This window comes from Pleuronectes platessa, chromosome 3 (assembly GCF_947347685.1).
Source record: "Pleuronectes platessa chromosome 3, fPlePla1.1, whole genome shotgun sequence".
Taxonomy (NCBI): Eukaryota; Metazoa; Chordata; class Actinopteri; order Pleuronectiformes; family Pleuronectidae; genus Pleuronectes; species Pleuronectes platessa.
This window is the reverse complement of record NC_070628.1, coordinates 21,203,652-21,222,412: the sequence shown is the minus strand read 5'-3', so window position 1 is coordinate 21,222,412 and position 18,761 is coordinate 21,203,652. Positions and strand designations below refer to the sequence as shown.

The window sequence follows — 18,761 nt, the reverse complement described above, 5'->3', positions numbered from 1 at the left end:
GAAAACATGCCATCACTGTGACATTAACTGCAAACGTTTTTGTGTTTCTGATATTTGAAAAGTTTGGCTAAAATTCCTGCATATTTGACTGGAGAGTTGCAGTTTCCTCGCTGTAACACTTTACTGAATATCCAAGTTGTCAAGAACTTTGCTGTTTTGTACAGGTGTGTGCTCTGATATTGTAATTTGGAAATATTATCATCAAATAATTTAATGTAAAAATCCTATAAACCAGAGTTTTAATTGTGTGAATATTCAAATATGAAGAAGCTCTTGTGTTAGTTTTTGGAGTTGCTCATATGATGATGAAACTGCCACTATTTTCTCGCAGCATAATATGAATGTCTGTTATGTGATTTGCACAAAGTGGCTAATACATCGGTGCACTTCTTCTGTTAACGACTGTCTGGTCATTGAACTGATCTTCCTCAGAATCCTTTCCTTCATGGATCCACTTTTCTATAGGGAGTAACAGCTATTAATAGAGTAAAAGTTCTTTTTTTTAGATGAAATACCAACAAATAGAGAAAACATAGGGGAACACCTCTTTGGCTGCAAATATTAGAAAACATGCTATTACAGCATAAAACACAACCAAATGATGCAAAGTGATAAAATCCATGGGCGATATTCGATGAAGAAGATTCTGAAAATAAGTCGAGGGTTCCCGCATGAAACACACAATTCACACACACACATACACAACCCTTCTATTTAACTAAGGGTAAACTAATTACAATCTGGCTTATTTAAATTTATTACAGAAAACACAAAAGCAATCAAGTATTTCTCTCATCGTGCACTTCATAGAAAGTCTAATGTATGCTATGATTATTTAGATTTTTACTTTTCAACCTGATGCAGCCCTCCGCTCGTGCACAGCTTCCGGAACTCGTTCTCGGGAGCGCGCTTGTTGCTATAGACACCGGGTTCGTTGCTAAGGGTAACGACCTGGGGAAAATAACTACTTCCGGGTCAAGAAAGTCAACCGATTTCCACGTGAGTTTTCAGAGAGTACACATTTACGAACCCACTCCTTGACTTTATGTTCTGTCACACACTGCGTCGTTATGATTAAATAGTGCCAGCGTTTGTGCTTTTGATCGGTGTGTCTTATTCATTGATTTGACCCGTTAGCTCTTGTTAGCTAGCTAGCATGCTTTAGCAAGAGAGTTCCATGAATGAACTTGTCCTGCCTGAGTAATGTCGTCATTGCCCTGTTACCACACACGAGGATTCGCTAACTCTACTCTTGCTAACTTGTCATTCATTCGCGTATCCTAACATTACCAGTCGATGGTGTAGAGCCGCCGCCTGGCTGAACCCCCGACATGTTGTCGTCCATGTGGTGCTGCTCCAGTTGGACTGGGATCGTACTGGTGAACACTGGCTCTGTCCTCGCGCTCATTTGCAGAGAACACTGTTCATTTCATTTTTCACACGCACCAGGACGTGATCTGTGTCCCCAAGAAGTCTGCACCCAGTTCCTCAAGAGAATACCATCGAGCAGGTGCTGACTTCTTCACCAGTCCCACTCTGGATTAGAACAGAACTGTTGGTCGGTTCATCCAGGATTGAACCTCTAGTTGTTGACCATGCACACAGGTTGTGGATGTGGGACAGTGGGCTTTACCTGAGCAGGTAAACAGCCAAGGCCAGAGAGGTGCAGGGAGATTCCGTCTGTATCACAAACCAAGCATCGTGGAATCATGAGGCACGCACAACTAAAAATAAGATCAGCAGCACTTTCTGCAAAGCCAGCCCTGTGCATGTATAATTTGGCTGACGTGCAGAATAATGCATTCACTACTTTTCTGTTGCATTAAAAGAGCACCTGCACCCAGTGTTGATTCGTTTGCTCACCTACTTATGAGCTTATTCCTTGCAGGTTAAGCGACTAGCCCTGCAAACAAGACATCGATCAGGAGTCTGTGCCCGGGCAGCCACACATGAACGCTTGGTTAATGCACTGTTCTGTTTGCACTTAGACCCCAGTCGCACCTGGTGTCAACATCTGTCCTGAGTGATCCAGCCAATAGTGGTCAGCACAGCGAACAGTTGTGGAGGCACCAGAATGTGTCCTGAGATCCTGTCACTCAGACCAGGCAGGCTGGGACGTTGACACATTGTTTTTCCCACTGTGTGAACTCAAATGCTTCTTTCGACACATGTGAAGAACCACCTGCTCACCTGATGTCCTATAACCAGCTACACTTACTGACTCCCCTCTCTCTTTTTTGCTCACTCACACAAACACAGCAAAATCTGACACATTTTTAACATCTGACTGGGTTCAAACATAATTTTGGTTTTAGGAACACAAACGCTAAATGTGATTACATATATATTTTATATTATTTCAAGTTTAAAAGGTATTATCTTGCCGTAACTGTTCTCCTCTTTCAGGAAAAGCCACAGGTCTGCTGCTGTGGAGAGACAAATGGAAATGATGATTGGGGATGATAGGAGTGAGGTGAATCTTGTGACGAAGAAGAAGAAAAAACAGAAGAAAGCACAAGCCTCTGAGCCTGAAAATCCAACAGAGGTGAAAAAAGAAAGGAAGAAAAGCAAAAAAGATGAGACAGTGGTTATAGAAGATGAGTCGAGGGATGGAGGTGATGAAAAGAAACATAAGAAGAGGAAAAATGTCAACAATTCTCTGAATGATGCAGGAGGTTCTGATGCCATGGAAACGGCAAAGGAAGGAGTCAAGAAGAAGAAGAAGAAGAAGCAGCAGCAGGTAGATTATATAAACAATGTGGAAATTGCACAGAGTTCACGTAAAAAAGAATTGGAAAAGAAAGAAGAAGAACAGACGGCTGGAAAGGATGAAGAGCCAAAGAAAGCTAAGAAAAGAAAAAACAATATTTTGTCTGTAAACACAGAAGTGACTGAAAAGCAAAGTAAAGGAAAGAAAAAGAAGAAAAAGAAAACCTCAGAGGAAGAAACGACTGTAGCTATTGATGAAGTGACTACAACGAAAAAGAAGGCTGTAGTGGGCGAGAATGAACTGAAGCTAGAAACGACAGCAGCAGGAGGGACTGAGGGTGAGGAGGTAACGGTGAAGAAGAAGAAGAAGAAGAAGAAGAAGAACAAGAACAAGGCCGAAAATGGAGTCGAAACAGGGAGCAAAGCCAAAAAGACAGAAACAGACAGTATGCTGGATGAGAGTGGGATTATTTTAGAGGAAGAGAAGACGGAGCAAAATAAAAAAGGAAAAGGTAGGAAAGCTTCTGTGGAGGTCACCGAAGTAGAAGATATAGAGCCAAAAAAAAAGAAGAGGAAAAAGGGAAGCTCAAAGGGAGAGGAAGAGCGGCCATTAATCAAATGTGAAGAGAATGAGGAGGCCGGTGACACAACAAGCAAGAAAATCCAAAAGAAGAAGAGCTCTGCTGAGGTGACACAGACGGAGAAAGAGGTTGAAGTTGAAACTGGTGCAAAGAAGAAGAAAAAGAAAAAAATCGAAGAGGTGAGTGAGTGTGTGTGTGTGTGTTTTTTATCAGAGGTCCGAGACTGCCAGGGTTAACACAGGGTCTTAAAAGACCTCAATATATTCAAATATTATGTGCAGGTCGGACTTCATTATGTTAGTGTTCATTTAAAGGTTCAATGTGTAAGATTTAGGTGAAAGGGATCTATTGACAGAAATTGAATATAAAATAATCTTAGTAATGTTTTCACTAGGGCCTTTCATCTTTAATATTTGTCATGATGGACATTCATTGATTTAATATGGTCTGAAAAAGTCTTTAATTAAACCGGCTGAAACCTGCAGGAGCCCAGTGTGCACAGGAGTGAACCGTTTGTGTTTGTGTTGCAGGAGGCCCCTCAGATGGACGAGGTGTTTTTATCAGAGAAGAGTGGAAACAAGGTAAACAAGGCTTGACTGGGACAGATAATGTCATATGTAACTGTGGTGGCTCTGTCCAATGGTTATTAAAATAAATATATATTTCTACCACACCTCTAGGACTCAACAGTTAACAAATTATATCTTGTTTTTTGATCCACTTAAAATAAACCTCCCGATTGTAGTTTCATATATAACAAAAATAGACCCAAACATTTTTTTAATGGATTATTTTTTTGAATCCTCCGATTTCCTGCCAAACGACTGTACTTTGCATGAAGTGTGCTTTGGTTTGTCACAGGAGAGAAGACCGGTGCTGCAGATGGAGAATGACAAGGCCTCTCAACCTGAAAACCCAGCTCAACCATCGGTCAGTATTTGCGGGAAATGTACTGTGAGATTTCCCCGTAAGCTTTTCCCGGTGTTGTAGTTACTCAGAATTTTAAATCGCGTTTAAATAACGTAATTGTCAACACCACAGCAAAACATAGAAAACCACAGAGGCTGCGATTTGCAAATAATCACAGTAAAATGTCTGAATATTGATATTTTTGATATGAGGTGATTAACTGTAACTTAATCTTCCAGAATTCTGTGTCCAGATCCAGATGCTTGTCTGAGGTTCTCAGATGAGTCTGAGGTGTTTTGTGCTTTTGTTTCGAAATGATCTGTGGCACAGAATAAATACTGACTTTTGGTAATTTATACCTTGTACCTGATGATATGCATCAAATTTATCCGTTTTTACAACATCAGTTCCTCTATTATTATGTCTTTCTTAAAATGTGGGGACTTCAATGAGACAGAAAAGGAATATACAATAGTTATGCAGCAGGGATATCACGACTCTCATTCGAGTCAAACTTCAAAAAGTGCTGAGGACCTACACTTCCGATAATGCAACTCTATATTATCTTTTATTAGCCTTCTTATCACACTTAACTCAAGTTTGGTTTTAATTAGCTATTTGGTGCTATAAAGTTGGTTGTGAAACATGATTGACTCATTATCAGTTTGTGTGTGTACATTGGCGGGACGCCACTACCTTAGTTCCATCCTCTGATCACGACACACTCTGGCTGCAAATGATGTCATTGTCTCAAGATGGCTTCCTCCTTCACTTCAGGAGGAAGCGGAAACACATCCATCTTTATAAACAGTCTTTGGTTGTACTACTCATATCAAGGACTAGCGTCTAATACCTAATGTTGGTGTTCCTCAGGGTTTGGGTCAGTGGAGCACCGCACGGTTCAATAGCTCTGACCAGCAGCAGAAGTTCCTCCGTCTGATGGGCGGCTTCAAAAAGGGCTTCCAACCTGCTGCGGCGAGCACTGATGGAGCAAATATGGCGATGGGGCAAGACGCACAGCAGCAGCTGCAACAAGGGCTTCTGGGAGAGTTTGAGCGTGCTCACACGCGCAGAATGGACTTCAGTAACAAAGGGGCAGGGCTTGGGTTTTCTGCACCGTCCAATAAGAAGTTCTCTATTGACATCAACACAAGTCGATCGATTCGCTTTGATGATTAACATAAGTGTGATCAAAAGTCATTTTTGTGCATGTTTACTTTTATGTATGGATTCATACTTTGCTGTCTGCTAAGGTCGACTGGAGAACCTTTTAACTTGTGGAGATGTGATCCTCAGCCATTGAACACAAGACCAAACGCCATTTGTACATGCTGTATAGTAAACTTCCTCTTCCTATAGGAACGGGACTGTTATCACATATGAGATAAGAACCACTTTAAATTTATGCAAGGTCAAATCTCACTTTGTGAAAAATGTCGATCTTGTAATTTCAGATTTTATATATTAGTCGAAATTTGACAAATTATTTTTATAATAGCAAGTGACTACAATCTGCAGATACCACATTGATTTTACCTGTTACATTTAATAGTTCGGCATTTTGTTTTCAAAAGGTGACAAATGTGTTAATATTAAATCATGTGTAGAAAAACCAAAACAAATGCTTGTTTTTGTGGGTTGAGTGGATGTAAGGATCTGTTAACGAACTGAGGAAATCACAAGTGCAAAATAACATCACTTAAACCATTCTGTATAAAAATAAACTTGCTATCATTGTTTCATTTTATTCCAGTCTTGCTCATGACATCTGTAAAGTGAGGAGAGAATAAAGAAAAAGAAAAGTTCCCTTTACGTCAAAGATAATATGGAGCAGTTTAAAAGAAAAAGATTTGACCATATATTGTACTTCAGTATTAACTGCATGGTAGCTGAGCTGTGTTCCAAGTCAGTTTTAACATTAGGCTCTAAATCCCATTCACATTCCTGTTAAAAATGTTGACACTAGTCAACATTTTGTAACTGGAAGAGCTGAGGTTTATGAAAAATGGGACTCGGGAGATGGACTTCTTTATAGACAAGGTATTTATGAAACTCAAGTTGGCCACACATGCAAAAAGCTTCAAAGTGCAGCGCTCACTACGCAGCTTATTGTCATCAGAGCCTCCTCGTTTCAGACCAGATGCAGCCACTGCCCTTTGTAATCACACCTCTGGTTAGAGAGTATCTATTTTAATCTTTGCCTTCAGGTGTAAAATGATTCTTGCCCTAACCAAGTCTTACAGTTACCAAGCAACACAGTTCATCTTTTAGCTAACCTGATCGAAGTACGTAATTCCAAAGCTTTAGCTTCTCAACATATCGGTCACATAGAAAAGTTTGGCAGTTTGGTCTGATGCCGCTTCAGTGTTTCTAAGCTGGTACAATCCACTGATGACACAATGTGCACAGGGAAATCTGTTTAAAAAAAACAAATAAAACACTTAGGTAATACTTGACACCAGAAGTAGTCACCAAGTTGCACGTTGTTCAGTCTCTCAGAAAACACCTAGAACAGAGTCGAGAGGCCACTTGACAACAGTGACTGGAGTATGGGGGGGTGGGGGGGAAGCTGTGTGTTCCTTGTGGAGGAGAGACGGTTCAGGGCTCTCATGCCTGTAGATACTCCGGCTGCACTCGGGCCACTTTGCGGAACTCTTTGGTGTGCGTCCGCGGGCACTGCATCTCGCACCAGCTGATGGGAACCATCTGGGCACCTGGGTAACACAAGATGTGACAGGAATGTGATATAATAGTACAGAAGCATGTTGCATTCACTGGAGAAACATTATTAAAGGATTAAAATAATAAAAGATGAATGAATAGTTTGATTTTTGGTGCGAAAAAATGTAATTAAAGTGAAAATAATATTTATATTTTTGTCCCCAAAAGGTGCTGAAAGGGAGTTATAACGCAGCTCTAAGGGGTTCAGCCTTGTGAAATATGTACAGAGGCTTCTTACGTCACCTCTTACTGTCAATACAGCAGAGCTACATAACTTCTGTCAGATGTATATTCTGTAAGAGGTGCACACACACGACTGACTCCAAGGAGTACAGATTGCATTGCTGCTCATGCCTCACATTTTTCTCTGAGATTGTGAACCTCAGTCTGAAAACCTCACACTTACAGCAGGCGCTCATTATGCTGTAATTGCTTTGTGATGAGTAGATGTGTTTCACCACTTCCACTGCTCTCAGAAGAAAAACAACATTCACCCTACATCATGTCTCCTTCACTTTGCTTTTTTAAATTATATAAATGCCTGGATCAGTACATTTGAACTCATTTGAGCTACAGTAAGTACTTGAAAAACAGCTCTTACAATGAAAATGGTCTAACTTTTGCACCACCTTGTGTTCCAACCGGATACTACAGTATTCTTACTACAGAGTTCCCCTTAAAATGTCTCTGAAGTTTCTTCCTTAAAACATTGCAGCATTTAAGCATGTCTGAAAACCCTCTGAAATGAAATGAGACAGAAGCAAACATTTTCAAATGAATTATCAAGTTTTACCTGCTTCACTGTGTGCCACCACGACTCCCAGCTCATTCTCAGCAGTTGTCAACAGGTAGTTCGACTGAACATCACCCAAAGAAATCTGACATCACATGTTAAGGGCAAAAATCAAATACAAATCTATGTACACAAGTCCAAACCGAAGATGGTGAAGCAAACCTATCTTTAATAGAGGTGAGACTTTCTTTGAATTCACTTATAGTGAAGAGATGCAGTGATGAGTTTGGGTTTAAAACTAAACTGAAAATGTGCATCTGTCCTGAAACCACTTTTAGTAAAAAAAACTCTTCGAGAAATCAGTTTGTGTGACTTCTTCTGATGTAATTTTGTTGTACGTGATTCATTCCAGGAACATTCAATACAAATTAAAAGAGGGTCAAGAAAAGATCCAAAGCAAAGAGAGTAAATGCTATTTTCTCATGTCAACTAACGAATCAAATACAAAAAGCTTTTTGAAATGTGCATCATAAAATAAAGTGGTTAACTTATTATTTATTTTTTATGTTAACTATTTTTGCAGTCTCCCTTTTTATTTTTGGAGAACGCTCTGTGAAGTTACTTTCCTCTGACTCACTTCTCAGCGTCTATTCTCCCTTCTCTCGTCTGTCTGGTTCTGTGCACCGACTCCACTCAGTATGGTCAGCAGAATTCACAGTTTTCGATTGGCTCGGTGGCATTATGTGAGATTATTATGGAATTGGTCTCCGAGTTTCCTTGGCTGTTTTACTAGTGGCCTAAAGGCTAGAAAAGCTCTGTCATAGGGCTTCTAGACCCAGACCACAGGTTGCTTATTAACGACCCCTACAATAGAGGCTGATGCCTGAGCTGATTAGTTCTCATAGCTTCTGAGCAGTGTTTTGGGGTCAGGTGAAGGATACCACTTTTGCCAGGACGATGTCACCAGGTCTGAAGCTTTTGTATGTCTCCACCTGTAGAAGTAAAGAGAAGGATTTACACCAAGCTTCTCATTTCACTTTCAGATATAAACTGGAGCTGCAGGGACAGCTGATGTCGAGCTTTCGAATCCATTCATTCAAACCCACCTTGTCCTTCTCTGTCGCACGCACATCTTCTTTTCTGCAGAGTCAGAGAGAGTGAGGTCAGTTGGTATAAGCAGGTTTAACACTTTGGGGTTTTAGTCAGAACTTTTACTGATGTCCAGACATGACAGAGTTAACACAAGTCAAGAACTATTAACATCCACATCAACTGCAGTAAAACAAGCAAGTTTAATGCTAAGAATATAGAGCATTGAATTAAAATGATTGTACAAATATACTAAACAATCTCACTCTTAAATAATTAAGACCATACACCACGGCTGCTCTATGAAATCACTATTAGGTCACGTACCTGATGGTCCCTCTGAAGCGATCTTTCAGTGGCGTGGAGCCTACGTAGAGGATCTGGACCTTGGCGAACCGGGGGTTGATGCTGGTAACCTGTGCCATCAAACGCAGATGCTCAATACAAACCAGCTCTCTGATCAAAGAAATCAATATCTTCCCTGTGCTATATCACCTCAACAGATCAAACATGAGACGACGTGATTTGCTTCCACTGCATACCTTACAGGTGACTATTGCTCCCACATCTGGCAGCAGTTGTGCTTCTGTTTCCCTCACCACTGAGATCACAGGTAACTGGAAGATGACATAAATCACATGCATGATTGCAAACCAGTCACACAAAATCCTGAAAGATTTTTTCCATCACCGCAGCTCAAACAGCCTGAAGAAAGGACCACAAAATATGGATAATAGTTCATCAAAGGCTCTGACCAAACCCTTTTCCCTTCGGTCACATTCACAAAGGTTGTGCAATAACTTGACATAGACACTCCCGAATCGTACGCCTGACAGCTTCTGCAGCTTTCACTTCTCTCCAGCCCACACCAGCCACACCCCTCACCTGGCCTCCCTCGTTTTTCCTGAGCACATAGCCTGCTAGTGAGGAGTAGATGTAGCCGTGCCGCTGATATACTCCTGTGCCTGGAGAGCAGTCTTCTATGTTGCATAGTTTGTCACCTGTGAACAAAGAAGAGGAGGAAGACAGAGGTGGTGTCAGAACAGGAAAACACTACATCAATCAATCAAACTTGACTTGTATAGCACCTTTTCTCACAGGTTAGTGCAGTTCAAAGTACTTCATAAAAGAATGATGAATCAATAGAATATAAAAGGGAATATAAAAATATAAATAATATAAACAGACTGGTAAAATTGAATAATATTTACAACATAGATGCATGAAACAAGTGAACTAGAGTGGCCCTCAGTAGAGAGCATACAGTGCCAATCAGTTACCTTAAATTCAATCACACATACTATAACTTTCCCATACTCAGTCCCCTAAATATGCCTGATTCTTTCATAAGGATCCATGATTTATGCTCTGGGATATCTGTGAACATGTTTATATTAAAAACACCTCATCTCACAATGTTATAGAAAGTGAAACCCTTAATTCCTGGAACTGCCCCCTGATCTGGAGCCACACCAATATTTATTGGAGTCTTCCTTATCTCATACCACATCCTTTCACCAGGATCAGTGGTAGTCCATCCAGTATTTTGGTTTAATACTGCTAACTAACAAACAGACAAACAGTAACAAAAACCAGTCATCTCTACAAACCACACTTTACTAAAGATGATGTTATGCTGACTATCTAATCAGAATCATATCAATGTTCACCTACATTTTCTACATACGAGGAATTTAATTTGGTGTTTGGTGCACAACAAACAAAACAAAAAAGCACCCTCTACATATATTCAAGGGAGGACAAATAGGGATATCAAATAATACACTTCTGTGAGGAAAAACTAATATTTATAAGAGATTGAGAGACTATTTGTATATTTTCGACCATCATCAGCTAATTGAAATTACGGATTCATGTCAGGATCTGCCTCCACAGAGGAAACCCTGAATGTATCTACATGTACACTCACTTTAATTATCATTAGACAAGGTTTGCTTCCCCCACTTTGCACATTAGGATCAAGAGCAACAACCGTCCAGAGCCGCACAAACCCACTTGTGAACGCTCCAGCGGGTAACACTTGTGTTTACATTCACTACTACTACTGCACAATAAAATAAATCAAGGGGTGTGTGAGTGAAAACCAGTGAGAGAAGGAATGCTGCTGTCCTGCCTTAGGCGATGGGCAGGGCTGCGGAATGAAACCTACCGTGGAAAGTAAAGCTAGACACATTCCTTCACCGTTTAACAATAATCAACCGGAAGTAATATCCCAGAAACACACACACACACACACACCCTCTCTCTCTCTCTCTCTCTATTGACCCCAACTTTCAACCACAGAGAAGTATAACAGGGAGGTTCGAGCCGCTTTGGGCTAAAGCTCATCTCACACATGGCAGCTTGGAAACGGTTCACGTGGTTTAAACAGCAGCAGAATTGAGTTTAACACAACTTCAGCAGAACACAGCGACGACTAGGAGCAGCGAGCAACAGTGGAACACACCGAGAGAGTGTAAAGTGAAGTGTAAGTACATCCTGTGTGCTGCTAAAGCTAAAGATAGCGGAGCTCACCTGGAACACACAGCTTCATGGGCGACATGTTTTCGCGAAGACCAGCGTGTTCGCTGATTGGCTCATGCGTAGGGTTCGAGTAGATCCTGATTGGCTGTTCCCACGCTGAAAGGAAGCCAGGACGGCTAGGTCCGCCATGTTGGGAGAGGCACACACGAGGTCACATGGTACACAACATGCAACTCCCAACTTGTATTTAGTTTAGTTTCATTCCAGGTTAGTGATTTCTATGTGTTTTATTTATTATATTTGTCTTAATATCTGTCTGACTTTATTTATACTGTCCCCGACTATACTTATATATTCTCCGCGAATATTTTTTATTATTTATATATAATTTTTCTGCATATTTAAAAAAGAATATAAAATGCTACATGTAGCTCCTATTTTTTGATATTTATTTTGTTTCATTCATTGTTATTTATCATTTTATTTCATTTTCACGTGTTTTTATTGTTTAAATATTTGTACTTATATCAGTGGACAGCTATGCTGAAAAAATGTCGGACACTGAATTCATCACAACATTTATTCTTTTTCGCACAATACCACGACAAACAAAATTCAGCAGTGCAGAGCACATCAACTTGCCCCTTTGACAACAGCCAGGGTTACTTTATATGTTAAACTGTTCCCATTGAGCTTCACCTACACAGGTCTTACACTAGGAAGGAATACTTGGGATGAATGTGCAAGGTTAGTAACTTAGCTCCTAATTGCTGGTCCCTATTTGCAATTTTTGGTCAGTGCTTAAACCATATAACATGTGATACTCATAGCCTAATGATGAAATGTGTGTTTCAGAATGTCAAAAGATAAAAACCAATCAAATCAAACACCAGATTTCTGTTCAATAAAGTGCACATTGTGTCTATGGGACTCTGCGATGAGACACACAGTAAATGACCTTGTTTTAACTTGATAACTAAACAGCACATCATTGAACTGTACTCTAATCCCCCAGAGAAAGGATGAGTCTATTTCTTGGCTTTGCCCTGAGCAGCCACAGCCGCCATGGCCTTCTTGACCGTCTCCTCGTCTCCCAGGAATTGCATGGGTCCTGTAGGCTTCAGGTTCTTGTCCAGCTCATAGACAATGGGGATGCCTGTGGGCAAGTTCAGCTCCATGATTGCCTCCTCCGACATCCCTGGGAAGCAACAACAGGATATTCTGAGTTTACAATCCATCCATGCGCGAATGCTAAATACTTTTCATGCAACTACAGATTGAAGCAAAAGGAATTGAACTGTTCCACCGCTGCTGCTAGCTAGGTACGATGGCATTGTGAAACACGCCCACAAAGCTCAATTAATTTCATACAAACATCACAGGATCATGTTTTTAACTATCCAACATCAAGCCCACTTTTACAGTTATTCTTTTAAGCACTATTCTACAGTCCATTTCCCTTTACCCTCCAGCTGTAAAGTTTCAGCCACTGCTCAGTGAATATTTATGTCTCCTGGGGAGCTTGTCAACATCCATACTACTATGTCTGCATTTGAAATGATGCATAAATTCTGATACGGATAGGTCTTGTGCCCACACTACTCTGGGGGTTTAGAGATGCTAAAATGGAGACGTTTGGAAATGTTGCTGGCCCCATTTTAGTTTGGAAACAGTGACTCGGGGGCCACCTTCCTTCGAAGGATGTTTTCTACCTGGCCGGTGAAGACCACCTCCTTCGTGGGCCGCGTAGACTGACCATGGCTGAACCATAACTAGACAGGAGGATCTCCGTAATCATCGTCACCAGCTAGTCCCGCCCCTCACTACAAATTATTTTATATTTTATGATTTTATAAAATATTTTAAAATTATGAATCCACATCACATCTTTTTGCAGGGCTGAGTATCAGCCAATTATACTGGATAATGCATTAATGTGACACAATCAACCCTTGAACCTGCATATAGTAGCCAGATCTCCATTAGAATCAACAGTTTGGTATACAGAAACATTGGTTTATATGAGACTGTCAGGTGTGAGGTATCGATCAGCGAGGGTCAGAAACTTGTGCCCGCCCCAGGTGAATCAAAGATACTGTATTAAATAAATGCAGTTTTGAGTAATACTAAGGTTATCTATCACTGCCAATTTTCCAATTTGAGTTTTAAAAAGGGGATGAACACATCTCCGCCCTCTTACCCTCGAGATGCTTGACGATGCCCCGGAGGCTGTTGCCGTGGGCAGCAATCAGCACCCTCTTTCCGTCTTTGATCTGCGGAACGATCTCATCGTTCCAGAAAGGCAATGCCCGGGCGATGGTGTCCTTCAGACTCTCACAGGAGGGAAGCTGCTCCTCCGTTAGGTCGGAGTAACGACGGTCCTACAACAGAAGACAGAGTTACCGTTGAAGCATGATGTAGCTGGGCCTACACTGATGTAATTAAGATGTCTGCATTTGTCAAGGGGGAAAGACACAGTGTTTCACTGTGTGTCACCTTGCTTATGGCCTGATAGAAGTCATGCTCCTCCTCCATGGCAGGGGGAGGGGTGTCAAAAGAGCGCCTCCAGATCTTGACCTGAGCATCTCCATGTTTGGCTGCTGTTTCGGCCTTGTTGAGCCCCGTCAGGCCGCCGTAGTGGCGCTCATTGAGGCGCCAGGTCCGGTGGACAGGCAGCCACATCTGGTCGATGCCGTCCAGGACAAACCACAGGGTGCGGATGGCCCTCTTCAGAACAGAGGTGTAGCAAATATCAAATTCATAGCCAGCATCTATGGCGGATCAGGGAGAGGACATGAAAAAGATGGTATATTATTAGCATTTTAGACAAAGGGAGAAATTTCACTAACATAAACATCAAATCCATTTTTTGTTGCAGAGAAGAAATGCATATTATGTCTAAGGTTAAGTTGTTTATTTCTAAATTATTATTATTTGACTGTTTTTCTCATCATTACACTTCTTATCTTTTAATTTGTTTTCCTTTACCATAATTACAAAGCACTTTAGCTCCACTCCGGTGGTTTTAATCTGCTATATGAATTAATATGACTTGGTATACATCATTATTCAATCAATCAATCAAATTGTATTTATAGAGCCCATATCCACGATTCCCAATTTGTCTTATAGGTCTTAACAAGGTGCAACATCCTGTGTTCTTAACCCTCAACAAGGGTAAGGAAAAACGTAGAATCCTCAGAGAGAGCCACATGTTTGTGATCCCTCTCCCAGGACAGACGTGCAATAGATGGCGTGTTGGGGAACACATCAACCAACATAAATGAGAAGTGTGTTAATGTTTATAGTATTTGTAAATAAGATAATGTCTGATGGAAATGAAGGGAGCAGCAAAAACAACTGAAATGGAGGACTTGGTGCCAGTACTGGTAGAATATATGAGAAGGGAATCCAAAGACAAATCGAGGCCGCTCTGTATAAAATGAGGATGGTTCTTCTGGTCTCGGGAGGACACAGGCCCAGCAGAGGGACAGAGATCTGTGCCGGACTGACAGATGTCTCATCAGGCTTTTTGCAGCGTCTACATTCTCCCTGAAATACGTGACAACAGCAGTTGTTTTATTTCAAATACTAAAAGAAGTCCATTATGACAAGCTCAATGACAGATCCCAGGCTCACCCTCTGTCCCTGCTGCTCTCGTGTCGCAGTGGCCCTCCGCTGCCTGTTTCCTCACCCTGCCCAGTTGCATAAGCACCAGACTCGCAACCGCTTTAATCCAAACACCGAGTGAAAGCCTGATCAGGCCCCGGGATGTGTGCTCTACCTTTCAGGGCCTGTCCTCCTCTCTTTGCCTCGTGCTCTCCGGTCTCACTCAGATCCGCGTCGAACCAGCCACAGAAGCGGTTCTCCTGGTTCCAGCAGCTCTCTCCATGGCGGATCAGGACCAGCTTGTACACGGCCATCCTCACGCCGATGTCCTCTGTGGTGGATTTCCGGAGACGTTGGGGTGAGAGACTCTTCCTACAATGCGTCAGCGACGTCCGCAGATTTGAGCTGACTCCGCGGGCACAGCACAGACAGGCACGGAGACGCGGGCGCAGTATTTTGGATGGTCTGATACTCTCGGTGGCTTTGAGGAGTTGACTGGTTCTGGTTGAACTTGACAGATCTCACGACCCGGGCGCTCTTCTTCCTGCTGGTTTCCACCAATGAGAGGGCGAGCTGTGCGCGCCGGGAGGAGGAGGAGGAGGAGGCAGGAGGATGCGCACTGGCGCACGTCCACCAACACCGTGCGTTAATGATTCTATAGAGTAAATTCCACAACATTAATAATTATAATCATAATAGTTACAACACCCACTACTTCAGAAAACACATACAGTGCAAATATGAAGTTAATCAATTCAATGCAAGACAACTGATGAAATAAAGCAATAAAACAAACATAAGCCTGGTTAAAAGCAATATTATAATATAAACAACAATAATACAATTAATCGATAAACCAAACAAAAATCAAATCTATTTCATGAAAACACACAAATAGTCGTGATTTGATAGGGTTTCTTTGTGGATTTAAAGAATATATATAGAAAATATCCAGCTTATAAAGAACCAATAAAAACGTCAAAATTTAGCCAGCATCTAAATTATAATGACTCTCCTCACAGACGCTGGTTATCCTGAGACCTCTACTGAGAGTCTCTGCCCTTCAACAGTATTCTAGTCAGACTTTTCTCAGTTGAAATGTTGCTGGAGTAGGACTGAATAGTCACAGAGCTTCAGGTAACACTGACCCTTGACCTTCCAGTGAGGAGTTATCAGTTTGTTATTCAGCATTTTAAGAGAAACATGTGTAAGGAGTCCCTGAAATAAAAACTCAAATAGGACTGATATACTGCCATATATATACTACTGATACTACTGCACGCATAATCAAATTGTAGACATTACTTAGCATCGCTACTTAAGATCTTCAAGCCAAGTCCTTGTCCTGCTCAAAATATTTTCTTCCAGTGTATTTTTGAATACTAGTATTTGACGTGAAATGTCGTGATGCAGATATTTGATCTGCTAATTTTTGTGTTTATGTGCAAAGAATATTTCTTGTACATATGTGCACAGATGATTGTTGAATTTGTATTAAAAGCATGAAAGGGAATTAAACAACAGTTGCCACATTGCAGTGTGGTTGTTGTGCCTTGTTTTTAGGCCTCTGTGACGGCAACAGCCTGTGACCAGAGGCATCATGTTTTCAGCTGTCTGTCTGTACACACATCCCATTCTTCTGAGCATGACAAATAACAATCGGAATTTAGTGAATCTAAATGTGTTTTTTATAAGGGGAATATTGGTGTACGTGTGCTTTACTGAGCAAAAATGTCAATCGATGTTCTCCTTGTTTGTTGCGCTGTGTAAACTCGTCCGTTCGCTGAGGTGATTTAAAACAACTCCAAGCATTTACAGATCATTGAAAGTTCCTTCAGAGATGCTGTTGTAAATCAGTAATACTACTCCTTGTAGGTGTGTCCTCAATAGACACTGTTCACATGGGGCCTCTGCTGTGACACCAGCAGCAGGAGATGGGGACCTCTGTGTGGGGATACTGGGAGCAGGTCACCTGGGTAAACAGCTGCTCCTCTCCCTCCCGGAAATGACGGACATCAAACCACTCAATATCAAGGTTTCAACCAGAAGACCTAAATCTGCAGGTATGTACACCGAGATTAAAATTAAGTCTAAGCAACACTGTGAACAGGTCTGTGGTCTGAAGCAGAGAAACTCGCATCAAATGAACTAGAGTGTAAAGACGTTGGTTTATGTTGCCTGATAAATACTAATAAATGTTTTATATTTTCTTCTCTGCAAGTTAAAATGTACTAACAAATGTTCTGGAGAGCAATGGATACCTTGAATGCTTGGACAAATGCTTATGAGCACAACGATATAGATCGATAGATAGATAGATAGATCGATAGACAGACAGACAGACAGAAGGTGGGAGGGACAGATGGATACTTAAATTGTCTTTGTAGGTAAAAACACAAACAAATTGTAATAGAAACCAGGGATTTGTTGTTGTTGTAGATTTGTGCAGTGGTGAGGCCTCACCGGGTCTGTGCATGAAGTGGAAGTCAACCTGAGAAGCTTAACTTGAACAAGGACATCCAGAGGGACAGAGAGAGCTCCCCTTCAAAGTAAAAGTTCAGTAGGCCGGAGGTTTGATTTGATTAATGAGTAATGAGTGCCCCTTACTCCTTGTGCTAGTTGATGGCAACAATATGTCATTTATTTGATCACCTTATATAAACTAGAAGGTTTTGCATGAATTTTCTGAATTATATTAAATTAAATGTGTCCCACACTGTGATTCCTGCAATGCGTCAGAAGCCAATGCTGGAAACTACTGGGTTATTCTCTATAATAGGTTTTTAAAGCATGTTAAATCATCCAGTATCTAAAATCCAAAAATATAAAAGTAACTTTTAAGTAAGGCTGTCAATATGTAGTAAAGTAGAAAATACAATGGTTTTCTCTGAAATGTGAATCAAAAAGAGCATTGAATGACACAGACACACATAATAATTTGTCCATCTTCTTCCTGTGCTTAGTTTCTAATGCGAATGAACAGGTAATCTAATCCTAACATGGGATTGACCTAGGTGGAAGAGTGGTCGTTCTCCAATTTGGGGGTTGGGGGTTCAATCACCACTATTTCCCATCTGCATGCAGAAGTGTCCTTGGCAAAATACAGAACCCCTAAAATTGGCAGGACTTCAACTACAAAATATCTTACACTATGTACATTTATAAACATAAATAAATATAAAATATTAAATTAAATTAAATTGAATGAATCCAGCGCAGTCCCCTTCTGCGCATTTCGCTTGGGCGCAGGAAGGGCGCAGTTCACTTCTGCGCAGGATATGAGAAGATATATATATATATATAGTATATATATTTATTTTTTTGTAATAAACAGAAAATAAATGAAAAGTACATTTGACCACTTTCTGATTTTCTGCACGTTTTGGTAAGAATTTGAGCTCGTTGAAGCCCTCAAAAAGCCAATTCATTTGCATGAAAAATAATATTAATAATCTTTACAATTTCAACAGGGCCTCACTGTCTGTCAGTGCCTGTCAGTGCTCGGGCCCAAAAAGTCCCAACAAAATAAAAAAATAAACATCTCTTTCATATAATTATTTAATTTTAATTTTAATTTTATTTATTAATATTAGTGGTCCCTGATTAGTATAAACTCTAAGTTACTATAAACCATCAGATTGTGGTGTCATTTTCAAGCTGTACACTGTTTAACTTAATTTTGTCTGAAAATAATCAACAAGGCAGTTTAATATGCTTGAGATAAAACAATTATTCCTCTGTCCCATAATAACAGAACGTTTAAGTTGTAAATTAATTGATTGGGTATCCAATGCGCTCACGTGGCTTCCGTAGGCGGAACGTTTTCGTCCAATCAGCGATGGAGATGAGGCTGTTGACAGTCACATTCGAACGATGATTGCTTAAAAATCAAAAACACTACAACGGTCCCGCCTCTTCCCGGAAGC

The 18,761-nt window shown here is 40.9% G+C and overlaps 3 protein-coding genes across 3 annotated transcripts; 1 reads left to right on the top strand and 2 right to left on the bottom strand.

Moving 5' to 3' along the window:
- Positions 1-907: 907 nt before the first annotated feature.
- Positions 908-5,946, top strand: knop1 (lysine-rich nucleolar protein 1). The gene is made up of 5 exons (XM_053418578.1): positions 908-999; positions 2,407-3,469; positions 3,821-3,871; positions 4,152-4,220; positions 5,073-5,946. Exons 2-5 carry the CDS (start codon positions 2,441-2,443, stop codon positions 5,376-5,378), a joined length of 1,455 nt encoding a protein of 484 aa, XP_053274553.1. The 5' UTR covers positions 908-999; positions 2,407-2,440; the 3' UTR covers positions 5,379-5,946.
- Positions 5,929-11,417, bottom strand: exosc1 (exosome component 1). The gene is made up of 8 exons (XM_053418580.1): positions 11,278-11,417; positions 9,628-9,743; positions 9,285-9,359; positions 9,070-9,158; positions 8,760-8,793; positions 8,595-8,645; positions 7,714-7,798; positions 5,929-6,913 (listed from the first exon to the last, which is right to left on the bottom strand). Exons 1-8 carry the CDS (start codon positions 11,303-11,305, stop codon positions 6,807-6,809), a joined length of 585 nt encoding a protein of 194 aa, XP_053274555.1. The 5' UTR covers positions 11,306-11,417; the 3' UTR covers positions 5,929-6,806.
- A 375-nt stretch (positions 11,418-11,792) lies between these two features.
- Positions 11,793-15,415, bottom strand: pgam1b (phosphoglycerate mutase 1b). The gene is made up of 4 exons (XM_053418577.1): positions 15,011-15,415; positions 13,723-13,997; positions 13,427-13,607; positions 11,793-12,424 (listed from the first exon to the last, which is right to left on the bottom strand). Exons 1-4 carry the CDS (start codon positions 15,147-15,149, stop codon positions 12,255-12,257), a joined length of 765 nt encoding a protein of 254 aa, XP_053274552.1. The 5' UTR covers positions 15,150-15,415; the 3' UTR covers positions 11,793-12,254.
- Between the last annotated feature and the right edge of the window lie 3,346 nt (positions 15,416-18,761).